This window comes from Grampus griseus (assembly GCF_964374135.1).
Source record: "Grampus griseus genome assembly, chromosome: 19".
NCBI classification, from domain to species: domain Eukaryota; kingdom Metazoa; phylum Chordata; class Mammalia; order Artiodactyla; family Delphinidae; genus Grampus; species Grampus griseus.
Genome location: NC_139013.1, coordinates 9,062,336 through 9,083,247, shown reverse-complemented (window position 1 = coordinate 9,083,247; position 20,912 = coordinate 9,062,336). Strand labels below are relative to the sequence as shown.

The following is a 20,912-nucleotide window of genomic DNA, read 5'->3' as shown; positions in this document are numbered from 1 at the left end:
AGGCTTCTCTTCCTGGAATCATCTCCTCCCCCAGCAGGGAGGTTCAGCCTTCCTGACTGAAGGCTCAGCTACATCCTGACACCCCCGCGCGGCTGGGTGGCCGAGCTTCCATCACAGAGCCCGGCCCCATCAGATTGGGGTGGAGGACAGGGGCACAGAGACGCTGGCCAGAAGCATGAGTCTGGAAGGGATCGGGGCTCTACGAACAGCCAGAAAGAACTCACTGGCACTGCTGGCCTCCCCCAGTGCCCGGTGTCCACGGACACGCTCACCCCTGCGCTAACGCGGGAGACCCAAAGACAATCCCGCTGGGGGGGGGGCCTGAGACCCCGTCCCATCACCTAGGGCTGCTGCCTCCGCGGGCGCCCGTTACACTCTTCCTTCTTCCCTTGGGCTCGCTCGCGCCACCTGCAACGGAGGGACTGAAAGGACAGGGGAGCGAGCGGTGGGCGGGCGCGCACTTTAGAGCTCAGTGCCCACGGTTCAACGGTTGCCGCCTCCGCGGCGGGGAGGGCCGAGGGGCGGAACTGGGGCCCCACCGGCAGCTGCAGCCTCGCCGTGGCCTTAGCGGCACTTGGGGGGCAGCCTCTTGCCCCGACCAGCCTTCTTCCCACGCGTGGACTTGGAGCCGGCGGGCGGCCGAGCCCTGGGCTGGCCGCCCTTGGCCTGCGCCCCAGCGCCCGCGCGTCCCTTCCTGCTATTGCTTCCTGCCGCCTCGTCCTGGGCTTCCGTCTCGGGAGGGATGCCCAGCCCGCCGGGGCCGCCGCCTCCCCCTCGGGTTTTGCGGGTCCCCGACGGGGCGGGAGCCGCTGCCCAAGCCCGCCCGACCCAGGGCCCTAAAGGCCGGGCGGACCCGCTTGGCCCGGGGCTTCCTGGACGCGCGGTCCTCGGGCTCAGACTCCTCGCTCTCCACGTCCTCCGACTCCCTGTTCCCGCGGGCCGCTCGCAGCGCCAAGACCTCCCCCAGGTTGCCTTTGGCGCATCTGAACCTCCCGCTCTGCCAGGCCTTTTCCTTTTCTTCCTATCACCTCAGCCACGTCCTGGGCATCCAGGAGCACCGCTAGCTCCAGGAGGCCGCCCTCATCTTCCTCGTCCTCGCCCCAGCCCGCCAGCGGGCCACCGGGAGCCTTCTTCCCTTTGCAGGTGGTCCGAGGCTCAGCCCCGGTGGAGATGCATCCCAGCAGGTGAGCGCCGTCTTTGGTCTTCCTCAGGACCACGGCGTCCACCTGGCGGCCTGCCTCCTCCACCTTCACCCGGGTTCCGGAAGTGTCCTTGGCTATGACGGACAAGACCTCGGGCAGGGCAGCTTTCTTGTCGCTCCAGCCCAGAAACTCGATCACAGAAGCAATTTTCAAACATCTCGTCGCAGGCGGAGTGGCCCGCGGGGTCTGTACAAGGCACAATGGCCACAAACTCGGGAATGTCCACCCCCCTCTTTCCTGATCCCCGTTTTCCTGAGACTCGCTTTGGGAGGCGTCGCTGCCCATGGTCTCCTCGTCCGATGTGTCTCTCACTGCGAGTAAGTAGGGCCACTAAGTCTGGAATTTCGCTCCGGTCTTCTTTGATGTTCAGGCTGATCGACTCAGCCCCAGGGGGATCGTTCTCCATCTTCCTCTTCTTGGCTTTGTCCGTCACCGTTGCCAGGGCCAAGAACTCGCCGGGACCGTTCCATCATCTCCTTCCCTCTGGAGGGCCCACTTCCTAACAGGCTCCTTCGCGGCGGGCTGGAGGGTGGCGTACAGCGCGCTCTGTTCGCCATCCCCGCTCAAGTCCTCCTTGCCCATCTCCTCGATCGTGATACCCAGGCTCTAGTCGGGAGAGTCTTGGGACTCCCGCTCCCCGACGTGGATGGCCGCCCTCCACGACGCTCTTCTGGCCCACCTGCTGCCTCTGGTTCTGTTTCTGCGACCCCGACGGCCCCTCCTAGCACCTTTGGCTGCACCAGGAGGGGGGCCAGCCTCCCTGACCCCCGGCTCCGACCCCAGAGCCAGGGTCTCCGAAGCGGGAGGGGTGGGCGTGTCCCCGGGGGCCCTGGCCACTGCGGCCTGTGGGGGCCTTTTATCCGACAGCAAGCGTTTCATCTGCCTCAGGACTCTCGTGCCCTCCGCGCTGTCCTTGCACAGAACCCTCCAGACGCCGTCCTTGCCCGGGATCTCCCCGGGGATGGCACCGTGATTAATGCCCTTCACAAATTCCATCAGGGAGGCCTTGGCCTACTCGTCCCTCACGGCCCGCGTGTTCCGCAGCCTGAACTTGCCCAGGGGCAGCAAGGCCGGCTTCAGAACGGCTTCGATGGCTGTCTGCTCCAGGTCCTCTGGGATGCCGGTGACCAGCAGGGCCCTGTGCACGTCCACGGCCAGCCCCCTGCACCAGTCCCCCAAAAGGCTCATGGCCACGGTGCCGCCGCTGGCGCTGACAGCGGAGCAGGAGGGAGCCCGAGGCGGACGTGGGCTGCGGTCCCCTGTGCAAATGCCACTCTGGAACAGCGCCACAGGGCTTGGAGTTCAGGTTCAGGTGAATGTGGCAAGGCTTGGGCTCCAGCTGCCCCTGGGCGGCTGACGCAGCGTCCTTTCCCGAGGCCCCTCCCCACAGGGGTCCTAGCATCCACAGGAAGCTTACGAGTCAAACCCAGGGATGCCACCGGCCCGGCCCCTCCGCCCTTTGTTCCTGACAGAGGCTGAGTGACACCGCGGCGCCCGGGACAGGTGCTGGGGAGGGCGACGCCGTGCGCCCCCGGAGCGGCGCGGGGAGGGGCGCCACGCTCGCCTGCCTGTGGTCGGGCCTGGCCTTGCACCCTCTGCTCAATCTCAGCAGTTCCGGGCGACGGGTCTGCTCCGCCCTGCGCCTGCGCACATGGGCTAGCCCCGCCTCCCAGCGGCACCCCATCTCCATGGCAACACTGCGGGCTGGAGCAGGGGTCGGAGTTGGTGGGGTCTGAGGAGCCGGCTCTGGACAAGCCTGAGGAACGGAAGACTCAGGGGGTGGGATCACCATTAGTGATGAGCCCCAAAAGGCCATATTCACAGGGGGCGAAACAGCAGTCAGGGGGACCCGAGCTCCTTCAGAGGATAGAGGCCTCTTTTTGGTAGAGGACCGGCTTCCTGCAGGGTTGCAATTCCCCTCCACAGTGTAGGTGGAGTTCAGGATATAGAGACGTAAACCAAGGGCTATGGGGGAAAAAAAGTGGTGGGGGGGAATTCCCTGGCGGTCCAGTGGTTAGGACTTCGTGCTTCCACAGCAGGGGTCACAGGTTCGATCCCTGGTCCGGGAACTAAGATCCCACAAGCGGCCCGGCGCGGACAAAGAAAAAACAGCAAAAAAGCCTATGGCCTCCCACGGTGGAACCAGGACTCACTCAGAGTTTTCAGGCCTCACTCAGTGGGGACGGGCTTCAATAAGGGTACACAGGCCTCAGCTGTGAGGTGAGGGCATCATTTGGGGTCCACAGCTCTCACTGATGGGGTACGGGCCTCGTTCAATGAGGCCTCGCTCTTGCAGATGTTTCTGTAGCCATAACGATGCACGTGCAATTCACCGTGTGTTTTTGTACACAGTTTCTGTACGTGTATGATCCTCAGTGAGATCAGACGTGAATTCTGCAAGAAGGCATTTCCGCTGACTGGGTCCACAGGCTGGGACAGGTGAATATCATAGCTACTCCAAATACACATCTGCATCGTCATCCTTTATAAACCTCCCCCACCCGCAGCTCTATATAAATCAGGCGCCGTGGTCCAGCTCTTGAGTTTCTACTGCTGCTCGCTGCCCTCGCAGTGACTCTGGGAAGGTCCCTGGGCTTCTCTACGCCTCGGTTTGCTCCTCTGTGAAATGGCGATAACCATTAACCCTACCTCACAGGATCCTTAGGGGGATTGAAGGTGATGAGCCATGAAAGCCCTTGGAACAGAGGTTGGCCCAGAGTTGGTGCTCCATGAAAGATACCTATGGGACTTCTTTCTTGAGAACGTATGATATAATCATTCAACAAATATATTAATTAATTTAATTGTTAAATAAATAAGTATATAAATAAAGAAGAAACCCAAACACTTCCTTTTTTTTTTTTTTAACGTAGGAAGAGTTTATTGCAAGGTTACCATGGAAACTGGGCCTAGGGCAAACCAAAGGGCTTTCTTACTCTCCTACCCACGCCCTTGCAGCTCTTATTTTCCCTGCTTTCCTCTTTTCCTTTCGCCTTCCTGATCCCCAAATGGATGTTATCCTTCTCTCTAGAGCAGCGTTGTCCGACAGAAATATAATGCGAGCCCCCAAGGCAAGCCACATGCAAAATGTTAAGTTTGCTAACGTCCACCTTCAATAAATACAAAACAGGTGAGGGCTTCCCTGGTGGCGCAGTGGTTGAGAGTTCGCCTGCTGATGCAGGGGACACGGGTTCGTGCCCCGGTCCGGGAGCATCCCACATGCCGCGGAGTGGCTGGGCCCGTGAGCCATGGCTGCTAAGCCTGCGCGTCCGGAGCCTGTGCTCCACCAACGGGAGTGGTCACAACAGTAAGAGGCCCACGTACCGCAAAATAAATAAATAAAAAATAAAATAAAAAACAGGTGAAATGAATTTTAAGAATAGATTTCATTTTTAATATAAATTTGTTTATTTATTTTTGGCTGTGTTGGGTCTTCGTTGCTTCGTGTGCGGGCTTTCTCTAGTTGCGGCGCCACAGGCTCAGTTGCTCTGCAGTATGTGGGATCTTCCTGGACCAGGGTTCGAACATGTGTCCACTGCATTGGCAGGCAGACTCTTAACCACTGCGCCACCAGGGAAGTCCTGGCTACAAGTTCTTTGACCGCCATCTGGAAGCGGCGTCCACATACCCTTTTCTTGAATCTGAATCTAGACATGCTGTGACTGCCTCGACAAGTATGGCAGCAGTGATGCTATGTGTCTCCCAAGGCCAGTTATAAAAGACTTTTGCCCACTTCTCTTGGAATATTTGCTCTCAAGACCCCCCTCCCAGGACATTCCTGCTTGAAACTTAACCTCCATGCTGTGAGGAAGCCCAACTCACACGGAGAGACCAATAGAGGTGCTCAAGTCAACACCTCCAGCTAAGCCCAGTTTTCAAGTCATCCCAGACCAGGCACCAGACATGACTGATGAAGCTTCCAAATGATTCCAGACCTTAGCCATTGGAGTCACCCCAGCTAAGGTACCAGATGTTGTGGAACTGAAAAAAAAGCCATTCCCCATTATTCCCTTTCATTATGCTGACCTACAGATTCCATGAACATAATAAAACATTTTTGTTTTATGCCAGTGAGTTTAGAGTGGTTTGTTATGCAGCAAAAGTAACCAGCACACACCCATCCCATCCTTACAGCTTTGGACAGGTAACTAACCTCTCTCCGTGCCTCCATTTACGTCCCTGAAAATGGGGATCACGTTCTCTTAGCGTCGTCAGGAAGATAGGAGAGGTTGTGGCGTGCTCGTGCCCAGCAAACCCCCGTGGCACTCAGCAAGTCCTACTGAGGTTATGAATCAGCGGCCGGTCATTTCCAGATTACCCACAGCTGACCATGACCGCAATGGGGGCAGCTTGCGTAGAGACCACGGCGAGCCCCAAGACCGTGTACCGTCCCCATCCCGGTGCCTCGGGCCCCTAATGATCTGCCCCAGCTCACCCTGGCCTCTCCCCGTCCCTCGCTCCTCCACACCCAGTTTTCCCCTCCCCCCAGAGTTTGCGGAGACGGCAAGGAAGGGGTCCGCTCACAGACCCTGGAGTCACACGGACGTGACTTGAGTCAAGCCAGATCGCCTGGGTTCAGATTCCGGCTCTGTGTGACTCTGACAAGTCATCTGCCTTCTCTGAATCTGTAAAATGGGCACAGTAAGGGCACCTAAACTTGCGTTGAAATCATCAGAGCGCATGTATTAAGAGATATATAAATAACAGCTATTGTTGTTCTTGCTGTTAGTGTTGAACCCCAGCACCCCACTTCAGAGCTGAATCAACTTAAGCAAATTATTTCGCCCGCGCACTTGAACGCTGGGGAAGCGCCTTCGCAGGTGCGTCTTGAAGTAGCGGCCCTGGAGCGCCGCCTGGTGGTCAATACGGGCGCCGCAGAACTTCATCTACTGCGCGCGCAGCCCCCCCACTATTCCCTCCCCGCGGTTCTGGGACCTGGTACATCCCTGAGAGGGGGAAGAGTGTTGAGGGAGGGAGTCCCAGGTTCGGGCATCGGATCTATCTCCCCGCCCCCCCAAACTGAAGGGGCTGGTGTTGGAGGTTTGCTAGATTCAAGGTGGGCATCAGGCTCGTGTCAGCCCGTACCACAGTCACACTAACACACACAAAACACACACTGGCTCACACACACTCACTTGCATTCACACAAGGTGACATTGACACACACTTGGACTGAGCTACTCTATTCCCTCCTACAAACATACACACACACACACACACACACACACACACACACACACACACACTTCGCACATAACCAGAGACAGACACAGAAACCCATTCATTGGCACCCCGAGACTCGCCCCACCTACATCCACAGAGAGACACACACAGCCCTAACAAGTGAAACAAGTGTAACCGATACACTACACATGCCTCAGCCCGAAACACCCACATCCTCATCTATAACACGGGAACAAACCCACCAACTCCACAAGGAGACCGCCAGAGAGCATGCAGGGACCAAGCGACGCCTCACCCCTCGCCCACTCTCGCCCCGCTATTGGAGCCGGGAAGGTTGCTCCTGCCCATGAAGGGACGGACCCCGCCCGGAGGGACCCGCCAGATTCTCCCTCAGGCTCACCAAGGCCAACCGAACCTGCCCTGGGGCGCAGGGAGCTTGGACCTGCAGGCTGAGGGGGTGCCACCGCCACCTGGAGCTCTGTGTGTGGACACTGGCCTGGAGACTTGGGCCAGGTCCGTGGGTGTGTGTCGGGGAGCTGCCATCAGACTGCCAGACTTGGGAAGACTCCGAGGGAGGGCGAGAGTCTGATCCAGCCCCACTCCCGCCCTTCCCATTCATCCTCCACGTGACATCACAAACTTGACCCTGTCTCTCCTCTCCTCTAAACCTCTCTATGGCTCCCCAGTGCCCTCGGGAGAAAGCACAGGCTCCTCGCCTTGTCCTATGAGGCTCTGCATACTGCGGTCCCGCCCTCCTCCCGGGTCTCTTTCCAGCCTAAAGTATCCGGCTTCCGTGTTAAGCTCTGCTCAGGAGTGTCCTATGACGGGCACCCCTCCGCCCACACACACACTAGGGAGGGCAGGGCCTGGCTGTCACAATCACCACTGGGGCTCCAGATAGGTGGAAGCAGGTTCTGGGGGGATGTGTGTGGAAGGAAGGAAAGACGACAGGGAGAACGGAACGGAGGGAGAGAGGGAAGAAAGATCTTTAAAATTTAAACCTTCGGTCCATCTTTCTTCTCTGAGCCACGTCTCCCTGTGCCCACCAGAGGATGCTCTGACCCAGCAAATCCCTAAAGCAGCGACTCAGCTCCCTCTTCGTACAAAAAGGTATTACGATACTGAAGAGGATTAATACCAATAACCGCTACTGAAAGCCCTACTGCACCCCAGGACGTGTGCTAAACCCTCCACGTGCCTAAGCCAACACAGCAGCTCAAAGTATCGTGCAAAGGAGGAAAGTGAGGCTCAGAGATGTTGTTTGACTCTCCCAGCGTCACACAGCACCTAAACTGCAGAGAAGCTTCCCACTCTGGCCTTGGAGACCCAACCGCCCTTTGCTCCTTGGCCACATCCCTGGTGTAACCAACTCACAATTCCCCGTGGACCTGGCCTTGCCTCTTCCCCCACTCGGCCACACCTCATTCCCCTCAGCTCTTTAGGTCTCCTGTCCTCCATCCAGCCACTGGGGTCTTCATACACCAACCCCCTCGAAAACACTTCTTCCCTACTTCACAGAGGGTCACCTCCTCCCTTCAGACTCAGCTCAGTGTCACCTGTTTCGGGAAGCTGGCCCCAATCCAGAATCAGCTGCAGCTCTTCCGACCCACCTCCCCTGAGAATGCAGGCGTTTCCCTCCTAGCACTCGCTTCCGCTTCCGCTCCTGAGCTCCAGGAGGCAGAGCCTGCCTCAGTCATCACTGCTCCCAGCGACCTGCACAGGTGGGTCCCAGGACAGCCACTAGAGAAACACTGAATGAATGAGTGAATGAAGTCTCTGGGCGGGAATGCTTCAGTGAGCACCTGAAAGGGTGAATGCTCTTCCCCAACCAGTGTTCCAGAGATTCGACAACAGACACCCCCAGCCAAGGAGAGGGCCCCATACTCCCTTTCAGGCCCTCCCCTATCCAGGTACAGACAGTCTCACTACTGCCCTTCCTCCCCTGGGGACAGAATCTCCTGCTTTCCAGCCCAGTATCCACCCCCCACACTCCCACCCCCGTCTCCTAAGTGATTTGCCTCCATTTCTCCTTGTGGCATCCCCTCCCTCATGTGGAGGGAGCCAGGTGGTTCCTGTGGGAATCACTAACCCTCACCCACCACTCCCCAAAACCTGGCCAATCAAAGCACTCCCTCCCTCTCCAGTCCCTGTGATTGGTGCAGGGGCAGGCACATGACCCAGCCTGGCCAATCAAAGCACTCCCTCCCTCTCCAGTCCCTGTGATTGGTGCAGGGGCAGGCACATGACCCAGCCTGGCCAATCAAAGCACTCCCTCCCTCTCCAGTCCCTGTGATTGGTGCAGGGGCAGGCACATGACCCAGCTGATCCAATGGGAGCTGGGCCAGAGTCTTTGGTTGAATAAATGAATGAAGGGGCCCTGGAACCAGCCATGACTGAAGCTAATACAACCTGGACTTTACAGTAACGTGAGCCAATGAATTCCCTTTTCTGCTTAATCCAGGACAACTTCGGTTTCTGCACTTGGAACTCAAAGTGTCCTGTGTAATTTGTTCCCCCTAAAGCATTCTCCAAGCCCCCAAGAAGGAGGGGCACAGGGGCCTCTCAGTACCCTGCCAGACATTACCTCTGGCTCGAAGTGCTGGAGCAGGACTTGAGGGGACCAGGGAAGGGTCTTCCTGACTTCTCAGACCCGGCACCGTCACCTGCCATAGGTTCCTGAGGCTTTTTGCCTCATTCCTGGGGCCCCAGGTCTCATGCCAACAGGGAACCAGTAAAGGCGGTCTTGCTGCTCTGGAAGAATCCCAACGGCAGGAAAGTACTCGGTCAGTGTTTGCTGGATGGGCCCACGCTTGCGCAGACTGGCAGCTCAGCCATCAGGTGGGCTGAGGAGAAAGGAATCTGATTTTATTTCTAATAGTTTGCCCAGATGGAAGGAGGGAATGAACGAATGTCATTACCTGGGGCTCATCCTGCAGCCTGGGGCCTGGGTCACCACCACAGTGTGTCCAGGTCCCAAGTGAGGGGGAGGCGGAGGGGAGGGGAGGGGATGGGAGGGGAGGGGAGGAGGAGGGGGAGGGGGAGGGGAGGGGAGGGGGAGGGGGAGGGGGAGGGGGAGGGGAGGGGAGGGGAGGGGGAGGGGAGGGGAGGGGAGGGGAGGGGGAGGGGGAGGGGAGGGGAGGGGAGGGGGAGGGGGAGGGGAGGGGAGGGGAGGGGAGGGAAGGGGAGGGGCAGGGGAGGGGAGGGGAGGGGGAGGGGGAGGGGAGGGGGAGGGCAGGGACAGGCCCTAAGGCTTGAAGGGGCAGTTCTGGAGGTAGCGCTTGAGGTGTTAATGCGGTAATTACTGAGATATCATTCAAGTGGCCCCCTGGGGGTCACTATGATATGATTTGCAGTGGCCGCAGGCCCTTCCCACGAGCATGCCTTGCCCTCTGAGCACCCCACCTGCTCTGATCTACAGAGAAGGTCCCACCGCAGTCCTGGTAGCTGTGGCTGCCCGGAGGGCTGTGAAACCCGGACAGCAGTCGTGCGCCTGAACCAGGCCTGGCCCACTGCTCGGGCTCAGCCTCCATCTCACACAGCCACCTCGGGGCCCTTAGCCCCACCGGGACACAGACCTGCCACTTGCACTCCCATCTCCGGCCTCAGCTTCAGTCCAGACCCCGCCTCCTGGCCCTAGCATCAAACTCACTCCAGACCCGGAGTAACCCTGAGTGAGGGCTGATCACCCCCCATTAAGGCCTGGACCTCCTGAGACTTGATCCGCGAGTGAGCGGGGCTGAGTTTTCTGTGTGAGGCCTGCCTAGTGAAACTACAAGGCGAATATTCTCATTTTCATTGGGTTCCTCAAAACAAATGCTCAGACCCTGGCAACAGCCTGAAAGCGGTTGTCATGGAACCGGCAGTAGCCCGTGGGGGAAGGAGAGCTGCCAGTGCCCGGGAGCCAAAGCCTGCTGCCCACTCTGATGTAGATGCGGAAAAACTGGCAGGACGAAGTGGGAGGGGGTGTGTGTCACACTTGGCTGGAGTGGGAGGGAGAGTAGTGATCCGTCACCCAGGAGGCCCATACTCATGCAGGGGGCTGGCTGTGGACGTGCACAGGGCCCTGCTGGTCACCAGCATCCCGGAGGACCTGGAAAAGGCAGCCATCGAAGCCGTCCTGCAGCCAGCCTTCCCGCGCCAGGGCACGTTCAGGTTGAGGAACACGAGGGACGTGAGGGAGGAGAAGGCCAAGGCCGCCTTCATGGAGTTTGTGGTGGACATTAATCACGGTGCCATCCCCAGGGGGACCCCGGGCAAGGACGGCGTCTGGAGGGTTCTGTGCAAGGACACGAGAGTCCTGAGGCGGAAGAAACTGTCCTGAGGCAGCTGCTGCATGGAAGGCTCCCACGGGCCGCAGTGGCCAGGGCCCCCGGGGACTCACCTGCCGATTCAGAGACCCAGGCCCCGTTCCTGGTACAGCCAGCAGGGCTAGCAAGGGCAGTGCGGGGCGGGGGGGGTCTCAGAAATAGAGCCAGAGACAAAAAGAGGGGCCGAGGAGGACCGCCGTTTACCTCTGCAAAAGAGAAGCTGAAGGATTCTTCCATCAGAGCCTGGGCATCGAGCTCGCAGAGGTGGAAGAGGAGGACTTGGGCGGGGATAAGTGGCAATGCCAGCGCGTTCTACGCAACACTCCAAACGGCTGCGAGGAAGCCGTGCAGAGAGACGTGGATGAGGCAGACAGTCAGTCTCCATGGAGTTCTTGGCCCTGGGGACCGTTTTGGACAAAGCCAAGAAGAAAGTGACAGAAAGAGCCCCCCGATGTGATCAGCTTGAGCTGATCACAGAAGCCAGAAGCGGCATCTGCAACACGGTGGCTCTCACGGCCACGAGGGACACACCTGATGAGGTGCTCAAGGGCAGTGCTTCAGTAGGTGAGTCTGAGGAATGAGGCAACCAGGTCACCCAGAAGGGCATGGAGAACCCCGAGTTCTAGACATCATGGCCTACAGGATTTCATCAGACATCAAAACCTGCAGGGAGACGTTGAAAATCGCTTCTGTGATCGAGTCGCTGGGCTGGAGCGGAAAGAAAGACAAGAAAGCTGCCCTGCCCGAGGTCTTGTCCGTCATGGCCAAGGACACTTCCGGAACCCGAGTGAAGGTGGAGGAGGCAGGCCGCCAGGTGGACGCCGTGGTCCCAAGGAAGGCCAAAGACGGCGCTCACTTGCTGGGATGCATCTCCACCGGGGCTGAACCTCGGACCACCTGCAAAGGGAAGAAGGCTCCCGGTGGCCCGCTGGCGGGCTGGGGCGAGGACGAGGAAGATGAGGGCGGCCTCCTGGAGCTAGCGGTGCTCCTGGATGCCCAGGACGTGGCTGAGGTGATAGGAAGAAAAGGAAAAGGCCTGGCAGAGCGGGAGGTTCAGGTGCGCCAAAGGCAACCTGGGGGAGGTCTTGGCGCTGCGGGCGGCCCGCGGGAACAGGGAGTCGGAGGACGTGGAGAGCGAGGAGTCTGAGCCCGAGGACCGCGCGTCCAGGAAGCCCCGGGCCAAGCGGGCCCGCCTGGCCTTTAGGGCCCCGGATCGGGCGGGCTGGGCAGCGGCTCCCGCCCCGTCGGGGACCCGCAAAACCCGAGGTGGAGGCGGCGGCCCCGGCGGGCTGGGCATCCCTTCCGAGACGGAAGCCCAGGACGAGGAGGCAGGAAGCAAGAGCAGGAAGGGGCGCGCGGGCGCTGGGGAGCAGGCCAAGGGCGGCCAGCGCAGGGCTCGGCCGCCCGCCGGCTCCAAGTCCACGCGTGGGAAGAAGGCTGGTCGGGGCAAGAGGCTGCCCCCCAAGTGCCGCTAAGGCCACGGCGAGGCTGCCGCTGCCGGTGGAGCCCCAGTTCCGCCCCTCGGCCCTCCCCGCCGCGGAGGCGGCAACCGCTGAACCGTGGGCACTGAGCTCTAAAGTGCGCGCCCGCCCAACGCTCGCTCCCCTGTCCTTTCAGTCCCTCCGCTGCAGGTGGCGCGAGCGAGCCCAAGGGAAGAAGGAAGAGTGTAACGGGCGCCCGCGGAGGCAGCAGCCCTAGGTGATGGGACGGGGTCTCAGGCCCCCCCCAGCGGGATTGTCTTTGGGTCTCCCGCGTTAGCGCAGGGGTGAGCGTGTCCGTGGACACCGGGCACTGGGGGAGGCCAGCAGTGCCAGTGAGCTCTTTCTGGCTGTTCGTAGAGCCCCGATCCCTTCCAGACTCATGCTTCTGGCCAGCGTCTCCGTGCCCCTGTCCTCCACCCCAATCTGATGGGGCCGGGCTCTGTGATGGAAGCTCGGCCACCCAGCCGCGCGGGGGTGTCAGGATGTAGCTGAGCCTTCAGTCAGGAAGGCTGAACCTCCCTGCTGGGGGAGGAGATGATTCCAGGAAGAGAAGCCTGAGAGGCAGAGGGGCTGCTCCTGGGGGAGGGGAAAAGAGATGAGGGAGGGAAAGGGAGGGGCGGGGCTCTGGTGACCAGGACCAAGGAAGGAGGGGAAGGAAGAGAGAGAGAGAGACCCACACCTGCCCTGCCCATCTGAAGTGTAGCTGGTACAAATGCGCCAGCTCCTCAAGGCCAGAGCCACCTGCTGGTGCCCAGACACCGAATCTGTCACTCAACCTGCACGGTGTTTTCAAAAAATGGGTATTATTTGAAACATTTTCTTTTTTAAAAAATATTTATTTATTTATTTTTGGCTGCGTTGAGTCTTCGTTGCTGCGCGCGGGCTTTCTCTAGTTGCGGCGAACGGGGCTACTCTGTTGCAGTTTTCAGGCTTCTCGTTGCGGTGGCTTCTCTTGTTGTGGAGCACGGGCTCTAGGCGCGTGGGCTTCAGTAGTTGTGGTGCGCGGGCTTAGTTGTTCTGTGGCCTGTGGGATCTTCCCTGACCAGGGCACGAACCTGTGTCCCCTGCATCAGCAGGGGGATTCTTAACCACTGCGCCACCAGGGACGTCCTATTTGCGACATTTTCAATTTGGGACAATTCCCATACAGAGTGTTGGCTTTTCTCTGCAGTACCAGGCGGTGCTCCTCCCATGGGCTTGTGGGTCCCCCTGCACGTCCCACGAGCTGCCCCCACCTCCCGTGGGCTGACTGTCCCCTCAGCGCTGGCCTGGTAGCCCCTGACTTAAGGTGATAGGGTTCTCCAGTTCGCTGTTTGAGTAAATCAAAGGCCAGAGGGAACTCTGAGGGGGAACATGTGAGGGGCTGAGGCTGGTCTGGGCCAGTGTCGGAGCTGCCCCAGGACCTGTCTTTAGAGGGGAGGAAATGCCCCCAGAAAGGAAATGCCCACAGCCTGGCCTTAGAGTCCCCCCAAGTAACCTGGCCTGGCGCTGTCAGGGGTCAGCACGTGTTGTCCAAGTGAAGACGCTTCCGGGTTGTGTCCGCGTCCGTGTGGTGACACGGGCACCAGCCCCCTCTGCCCATCGCAATGTTTTCCCTGTATCGCCATCTCCACCACTGCCCCTCCAGGTCCCCTTGTCCTGGGGCCATTTGTGTATCTGTGTCCAAGTTCCCGTGCCAGGAGGGAGCCCTGCACATCTCGAGGGAGGCACAGGGGCCTGGGGGGGGGGTGTGTCCCCGCAGCCCAGCTGGACGGTCCGAGCCCCACCTCGGGACACCCAGGGGCAGAAGCTGACTCAGGAGCTGCTTCCCCGGTCGTGGTCGGAAGTGGCCCCCTCTGGGCTACAGGGACCTCCCCGGGGACAGAGAGGAGCTGACCCTGGAACAGGCCAGGGTGGACCTGGGGCTGGGGACGAAGCCCCTTCCTCCCCGGGAGGCTGAGGGACCTTGGGGGCCTGGCCCTGGGCTGAGCAGCCTCCGGCAATGTGTGGGGTGGCGAGGCCCCACATGTGACTTCTCCCTGTGTCACCTGGGATCCTGCAGTCAACTGAGTTAAGCACCTGGCCTGGTCTCTGGGTGCTCCGTGCAATGGGGGAGGGGAGCGTCTAAGGCTGGGTAAACAGATGCCCACGTGTCATGGCTGATGTGTGGCCAGAACACCCTGGAAACACCCTGTCTCTGTTTTACACCCAGTGTCCTTTGCTTCTTCAGTGCCTGGGCCCCCGCCTGGCCCTTAGCCCAGCATCATCTCATCCTGAGCAAGTAGGATGAGACGATGCTGGGCTAAGTAGAATTAAGCTCCACCTCTTGAAGGGAAGAGCATCAAAGAATTTGTGGTCATATTGTAAGATCACCACAGAGATCTTTATCATTTCTTGGCTCATTTTCTGCCAAACCCATATAAATTAAAGCTGCATTTGCACAGGGGGAGAAATGGTTGGCAGTTCCTGGGATTTTCTCCATTCTCCATCACAGCACGTGCTCATGCATATAAGGATTTGCTTGGGACTAAGAGGTAAAAGGTATGTAATGGGCTCAAGGGCAGATTCCTTCATTTCTTAACAGCACCTTCTGGTTACATAGGAATTCACAGTTTCCGTCCTGTCTAGATCTAGGGCACATTGAGACAGATAGGGAAATTACAGCAGAGATTCATTACAGGGCAAAAAGGAAGCCCAGTGCCTCATTAGGAACATTTTCAGGGACAAGTTAAAGAATACTCATTTAGTAGTGATTTACACAGAGCAAGAAGTCAAGCAGTGGGAGGTGCTGGGTTTGATTTAGCAGCTCAACAATGTGAATTTCAGAGTGTGCAATTTCCCTGGCTTCTCTTCATTGTCACAAAATGGCTGCAGCAGCTCCAGACATCATATTCATACACCATGTTCAAAGACAGGAAGTAGGGGAATGCAGAAAGCAGGAAATTTCTCCTCCTTAACGGTAGGAAAGCCTTTTCCCAGAAGCCCCCAGCAGACCTCCTTTTTTATATCACTTTGACCAGTACGTGATCACATGGCTACCCCCCTGACAAAGGGTGGAGTTGATTAAGGTCAAGGAAGCTCTGTCTGACACCTGAATAAAATCCAGTTTTTGTTAGGAAGAAAGAGGGGCAGGGATAACTTTGTGGATAGGCAGTAAACAGTATTTCATACATGTTCTGGTTATCTATTGCTGTATAACAAACTACCCCAAAACTTCATGCCTTAAATCAACAAATATTTTGCACACATTCATCTCTTCTCCATGCGGCATTGGCTAGGGATACCTCTACTGAGAGCTAAGGATCCTCTTCTAAGATACCTCACCCCTTTGGCTGGCAGGTTTGGGCTGACTGTCACCAAGAAAACTATTCCTAATCGATTCACATACCATGGAATGTGCTATACAAGTGCTTCCCACGCCTGATCTCATGGACTCTGTGCAGCACCCCTATAATGGAGTTACTATGATTTCCATTTTAATGAGGCCCAGAGAAGTTTAGAGCCTTCTGCATCATCACACAAAGGGTGCGTGTCAGAGCTGGGCTCTTTGAACCCAAACCTTCTGGGCTCCAAAGCCTGTTCCATTAAGCTCAGTAATTCCCAGCTCTCTGGATGCACTCTGCCTCTTCCTGCCCCCTCCAGAAATCACGTGACAATGAAAGCGGGGCAGAGTGTGGTTGCTATAGAAACAGCTCCGAATCCACTCTGGTTTATAAAATCGAGCGCATCCCGTGCTGACTTGTACTGCGTTAGCACAGGTTACCTATGACCTGCTGGAGACACGCGGGGGGTGGCGGGGGCGTGTGGGGCTGCTTCTGATTGACTCACTGCTTATGAGTCACAGCTGTGACTGTAGGTGTCGCTGTAACAAATACCCCGACATCTCAGCGGCTCGCGGCAGCAAAGGTTTGTTTCTCAGGCGTGTTGTTACACATCTGTGCAGTGGGCTGTGGATACTCCCCATTCTAGAAGCCTAAGGGGCAACCCTCATTTGGGTGTCTTCTTCTGATGCTGGCAGGTCAATGGCCAAACCTGCAGCGTCTGTCACAGCTTCCGCTGGTATCGGGCACTCGGCACATCCCCTCGCAACTGGACCAAGGCAAATCACAAGCCGCCTTGATTCTTGGGAGTCGCCAGCTACTTGGCGACAATCAGGAATGTGTACCCTCCTTAGAGGATCGGTGAACGAATGGAACGATAGAATAATCTAACCCTCCACCGTCACACAGCAAAGGCAAAACCTCTTCCCGTGGGGCTTTTGAGCTCTTGTCTCCTGCACTAGGCTGTGCACTTGTCTGTCAGGTTTGGGGATCAGACTGTCCTCAGCTGAGCCCCTCGCTGCCCTGAGCCTCAACGTCCTCATCTGTAAAATTCAGCCTCGGGTGTTCTTGTGAGGTTGGGCTGTGATCGTTCATGAAAAGCATTTAGTACAGCCCAGGGCACGAGATAAACCTAAGCCTTGGCTATGAGGGTGTTAGGAGCCGGAGGCTGGGATGATGCGTGGGTTTGGAGCGCCTTCTGCTGGAAGAAGACATAACAGCAGGGCTGCCCAGGCCGGGGACCACTCTGCATCTCAGAACCTCATCTGTAACCATGACCTAACGATGATGTCAACATCGTGCGATTGCTTGAGGACTGATGGTGTTAATGCATGTAAAATTACTAGAGTAATGTGATGAATTAAAGGTAAGTGCAAATTCTTTATCCTTCTTCCCATCTGGAGGTGGAGTTTATTAGAATGAAGCGGTAGTCACATTGAGGCTGCCTGCTTCTGCCTACGGACTTTTGGAACATTTGCTCTCGGGAAACTCTGTCAGAAGACCCAGCCGCCGAGTTTTGGGAAGGCCGAGCCACATGGAGAGGCTGTGGGTAGACGCTGCAGTTGAGAATCCCAGCTGAGGCACTAAGAGTTTGTTCCCTAAACTACACTATACCATTTGATGGAGGGTAGAGAACCCCACCCAAAACAAATCCTTTGTAGCAGAAGATTTAGATCTAATGGCTGAGGGAAACCTATGTATTTGTAATTTGGGCTTACTATGCCCCCAGGAAAGTGAGCAAATCCAGAAGCCTTTTGGGACTGTTCAAAGAAGGACTTCCCAAGAGTATAGGAGGAATGTATGGCTGATTAATAGAACAGTTTCCTGTTTTCCAACAGGAAGCTTGGGGATATATGCATGGTGACGAATCACTCATCTTCTGGTGGAATTTTTTTAATCCTTTTTTTTTTTTTTTTCTGGCTGCACGCAGCATGTGGGATCTCAGTTCCCTGACCAGGAATCAAACCCGTGCCCCCTGCAGTGGAATCACAGAATCCTAATCACTGGACCACCAGGGAATTCTTGGAAATTTTTAAAAATAATTCTCAAGGACTTACATTCTGCATTGATTAGGACTATGGTTGAAGCTGTTGGCTGCAAGTTCCAAAGGTGCTGATGGGTATAAAAAAGCATGACAGCCTGGTGGCTTAAACAACAGAAATTAACTTTCTCACAATTCTGAAGGCCAGGAGTCTTAGATCAAGGTGTCAGCAGGGTTGGTTTCTTCTGAGGCCTCTCTCCTTGCCTTGCAGGTGGCTGTCTTCTCCCTGTGTCCTCACAAGCTCTGCCCTGTGTGTGTGTCTGTGTCCTAATTTCCTCTTCTTATACCATCAGTCCTATTGGATTAGGGCCTTTTAATCCAATTTAAGCTCATTTAACTTAGTTGCCTCTCTAAGCATTTTATCTCCGAATACAGTCACATTCGAAGGTGCTGGGGGGTTAGGACTTCAATATATGAATTTGGAGAATGACACAATTCAGCCCATAACAATAGGAAACTCTGGCCTGGAGAGACTGTTGACACAAATATTTTCCGGGCAGGTGGGGGAAGGTTCTGGTTAAGTTTCAAGAATGTAAGATCCTTACAAACAGGGACCAGTGCCTGATTGTTCACTGTTAAATCCCCAATGCCCTGCACTGTGTGTGGCACAGAGGAGAAAATAAATGTTCGTTGAATGAATGAATGAATGTATGAATGAATGAGAAGCTTGCCTGTAAGAGGCCATTTTAACCTTACTGGTTTTGTGTTGATACCTTCTGGAATGTAACTCTTCACCCTGAGGCCATAGTTCCTACAAAGTGTGTTTCAAATGTTTGTGGTGAGAGGGGCTTCCCTGGTGGTGCACTGGTTAAGAACCCGCCTGCCAATGCAAAGGACATGGGTTCGAGCCCTGGTCTGGGAAGACCCCACAGGCCGCGGAGCAACTAAGTCCATGCGCCACAACTACTGAGCCTGTGCTCTAGAGCCCGTGAGCCACAACTACTGAGCCCACATGCCACAACTATTGAAGTCTGTGCTCCTAGAGCCCATGATCCACACTGCAATGAGAAGCCCACGTACCTCCACGAAGAGTAGCCCCCACTCACGCACAGCAACGAAGACCCAAAGCAGCCAAAAATAAATAAATTAATTAATTTAAAAAAATATTTGTGGTGAGAAACTTCATTCACTGTACATCTAAAAAATAGGAAATAGAATGCATCACTCCAGCTGGAAATATTTAACTCCCTGATTAAAGCATCACTAATCCTGTTATAATTAACTCACCTTGTCCAGAAAGTGGGAAGGGTCTCCTGGAGTTAAGAAACGGATTGGTGTGCTTTTTCTCCTTTTATAAGTTTATGTAAGTAAAAGGAAAATAAAGTTATAGCAGCTTCATTTTCACATAAGCTACCTGGTCTCTGGATATCTGAGTTTGGGAGCTCTGCTCTAGCGCAATCTGGAAAGGAGCATGGATCAGCAAGGGGTGTTTCGGCTACCAGTTACAGATAACCAAACTGACAGCAGACATAAGCAAAAAGGATATTTCTTAGCTTTTTAACTAAAATTTTGGAGGAAGGAGGCTTCTGGGTTTAATCGGTCAAGTATGTTATCAAGAACCCAGAATGTTTCTATTCCTCCACTTATTAGCTTTTGCCTTCCAGCTTGTTGCCTTATGGTTACAAAATGGCTGCCAAGCTCCAGGCATCACCTTTTCACACAAAAAGCAAAAAGCAGGGAGGTGGGGGTGATGAGAGAGTCCTTTCCTCTCATGCCTCTCCTCTTTTATCCAGCAGCGAAAATATTTCCCAAAAGCCCTCAGCATACTCATTGGCCAGAACTGGCTCACTGCATACCAGTAGCTGCAGGGGAGTCTGGGAAAGAACGGAGCTGGCTTTTTTAGCTTTTATAGTATCACAGTAGTATGTAGGAAAGGGGCTGGAAGTGATTGTTAGATCAGCCAATCAACATTATTAACGACTGAGGTGCACTCATGCCCACCGAAAAAATAATTTTTATAAGTTTTTTTAAATAAACTTATTTTATTTATTTATTTATTTTTGGCTGTATTGGGTCTTCATTGCTGCACACAGGCTTTCTCTAGTTGTCGTGAGTGGGGGCTACTCTTCATTGCGGTGTGCAGGCTTCTCATTGCAGTGGCTTCTCTTGTTGCAGAGCACAGGCTCTAGGCATGCAGGTTTCAGTAGTTGTGGCGCATGGGCTTAGTTGATCCATGGCACGTGAGATCTTCCTGGACCAGGGCTCAAACCTGTGTCCCCTGCACTGGCAGGCAGCTTCTTAACCACTGCGCCACCAGGGAAGCCCACAAAAATAATTGTTAAACATTTAAACAAAGAGAGAGAGATGAAGCTGTCCCTTCTCTCCTGCAGCTTCAGTGGGAGGGTTACTACCTCTTATCATAAGTCTTTCTAAAGAATCAGCTTCGAGGGCACTCCCTGGCCGTCCAGTGGTTAGGACTCTGCGCTTTCACTGCCCAGGACGTTGGTCGGGGAACCAATATCCCCGTAAGCTGCATGGTGTGGCCAAAAGACAAAAATTTAAATTAAAAAATAAAATAAAAATCAGTTTCCATAAAGTGGCAGATTGAGAATAATCCCCAAACATCCATATTGTTTTCCTGTACAGCCAGGAGGCTTGAGTGAATTTTCCTGTTACCAGCCTCCTCTGTTCTCTGTTCAATTTAAGCCTGTCCTTGGAAAGAGAATTTGAACAAGAGTCTGGGAGATTCTCTTAGAAACTGTTGCAATTTCCAAAGAAAAATAACCTCCCAAAGAAGCCTACTTTTCTGATTGGCTGTCTTCCTTGATATTTGTTGCCATGGTGTTAACAAGATTAAATAGTCTATTTTTTAAAGAATAAATAACCATAGGTCTTCTCTATCAAATCAGGAAAAGACTATTTCTATCCTTCCACGAACATTATGAAATAAAGGCCCAAGTCTTTTCTAGACTTGCTTTTTAACAAAGAAATCGAAAGTCTCATCCCAACTAAATTAACAAAAGCGTTCGTTTATCACAACGTCTACTCTCCTGCTAATGGCAAGTATTGCTATCGGATCCAGCGCGCCATCTGGTGGTCGGTGAGAGAACAGCAGGACTGTATCTACCGCAAGTCGCCCGGTTTGCGATATGTACTGTTACGGCAGCCCTAACACATAACACAACAGGTTTGTTTCTGGTGGTCTTAGACTGATTGGGCCAGAACACCTGACTGCTTTGACCAACAAAATATGACAGAAGTGACATTATGCCAGTCCTGGACCCAGCCTTTAGAGGACAAGCAGCTTCCGTTGTGACCTCTTGGAGCCCTGATCTGCCATGGAAGAATTGCAACTACCCCAAGGGCATCCTGCAGTGAGAAGGCCCAGGAGAATCGAAGCTCCAGGCCTGTGAGTGAAGAAGCCATCTTGAAAATGTATCCTCCAGCCCCAGCTGCCT

General features: G+C 55.4%; 1 protein-coding gene and 1 pseudogene across 2 annotated transcripts; one reads left to right on the top strand and one right to left on the bottom strand.

Annotated features, from left to right (window-relative positions):
• Positions 1-564: 564 nt before the first annotated feature.
• Positions 565-2,390, bottom strand: LOC309836950 (paraneoplastic antigen-like protein 8B; annotated as a pseudogene). Its single transcript has one exon. The product of its transcript is annotated as a paraneoplastic antigen-like protein 8B (transcript).
• An 8,934-nt stretch (positions 2,391-11,324) lies between these two features.
• LOC309836681 (paraneoplastic antigen-like protein 8B) lies at positions 11,325-12,168 on the top strand (the record flags this gene model as incomplete). Its single annotated transcript, XM_082676782.1, is given in 2 exon segments — positions 11,325-11,710; positions 11,712-12,168. Coding segments are annotated over 2 exon segments (843 nt in total).
• Between the last annotated feature and the right edge of the window lie 8,744 nt (positions 12,169-20,912).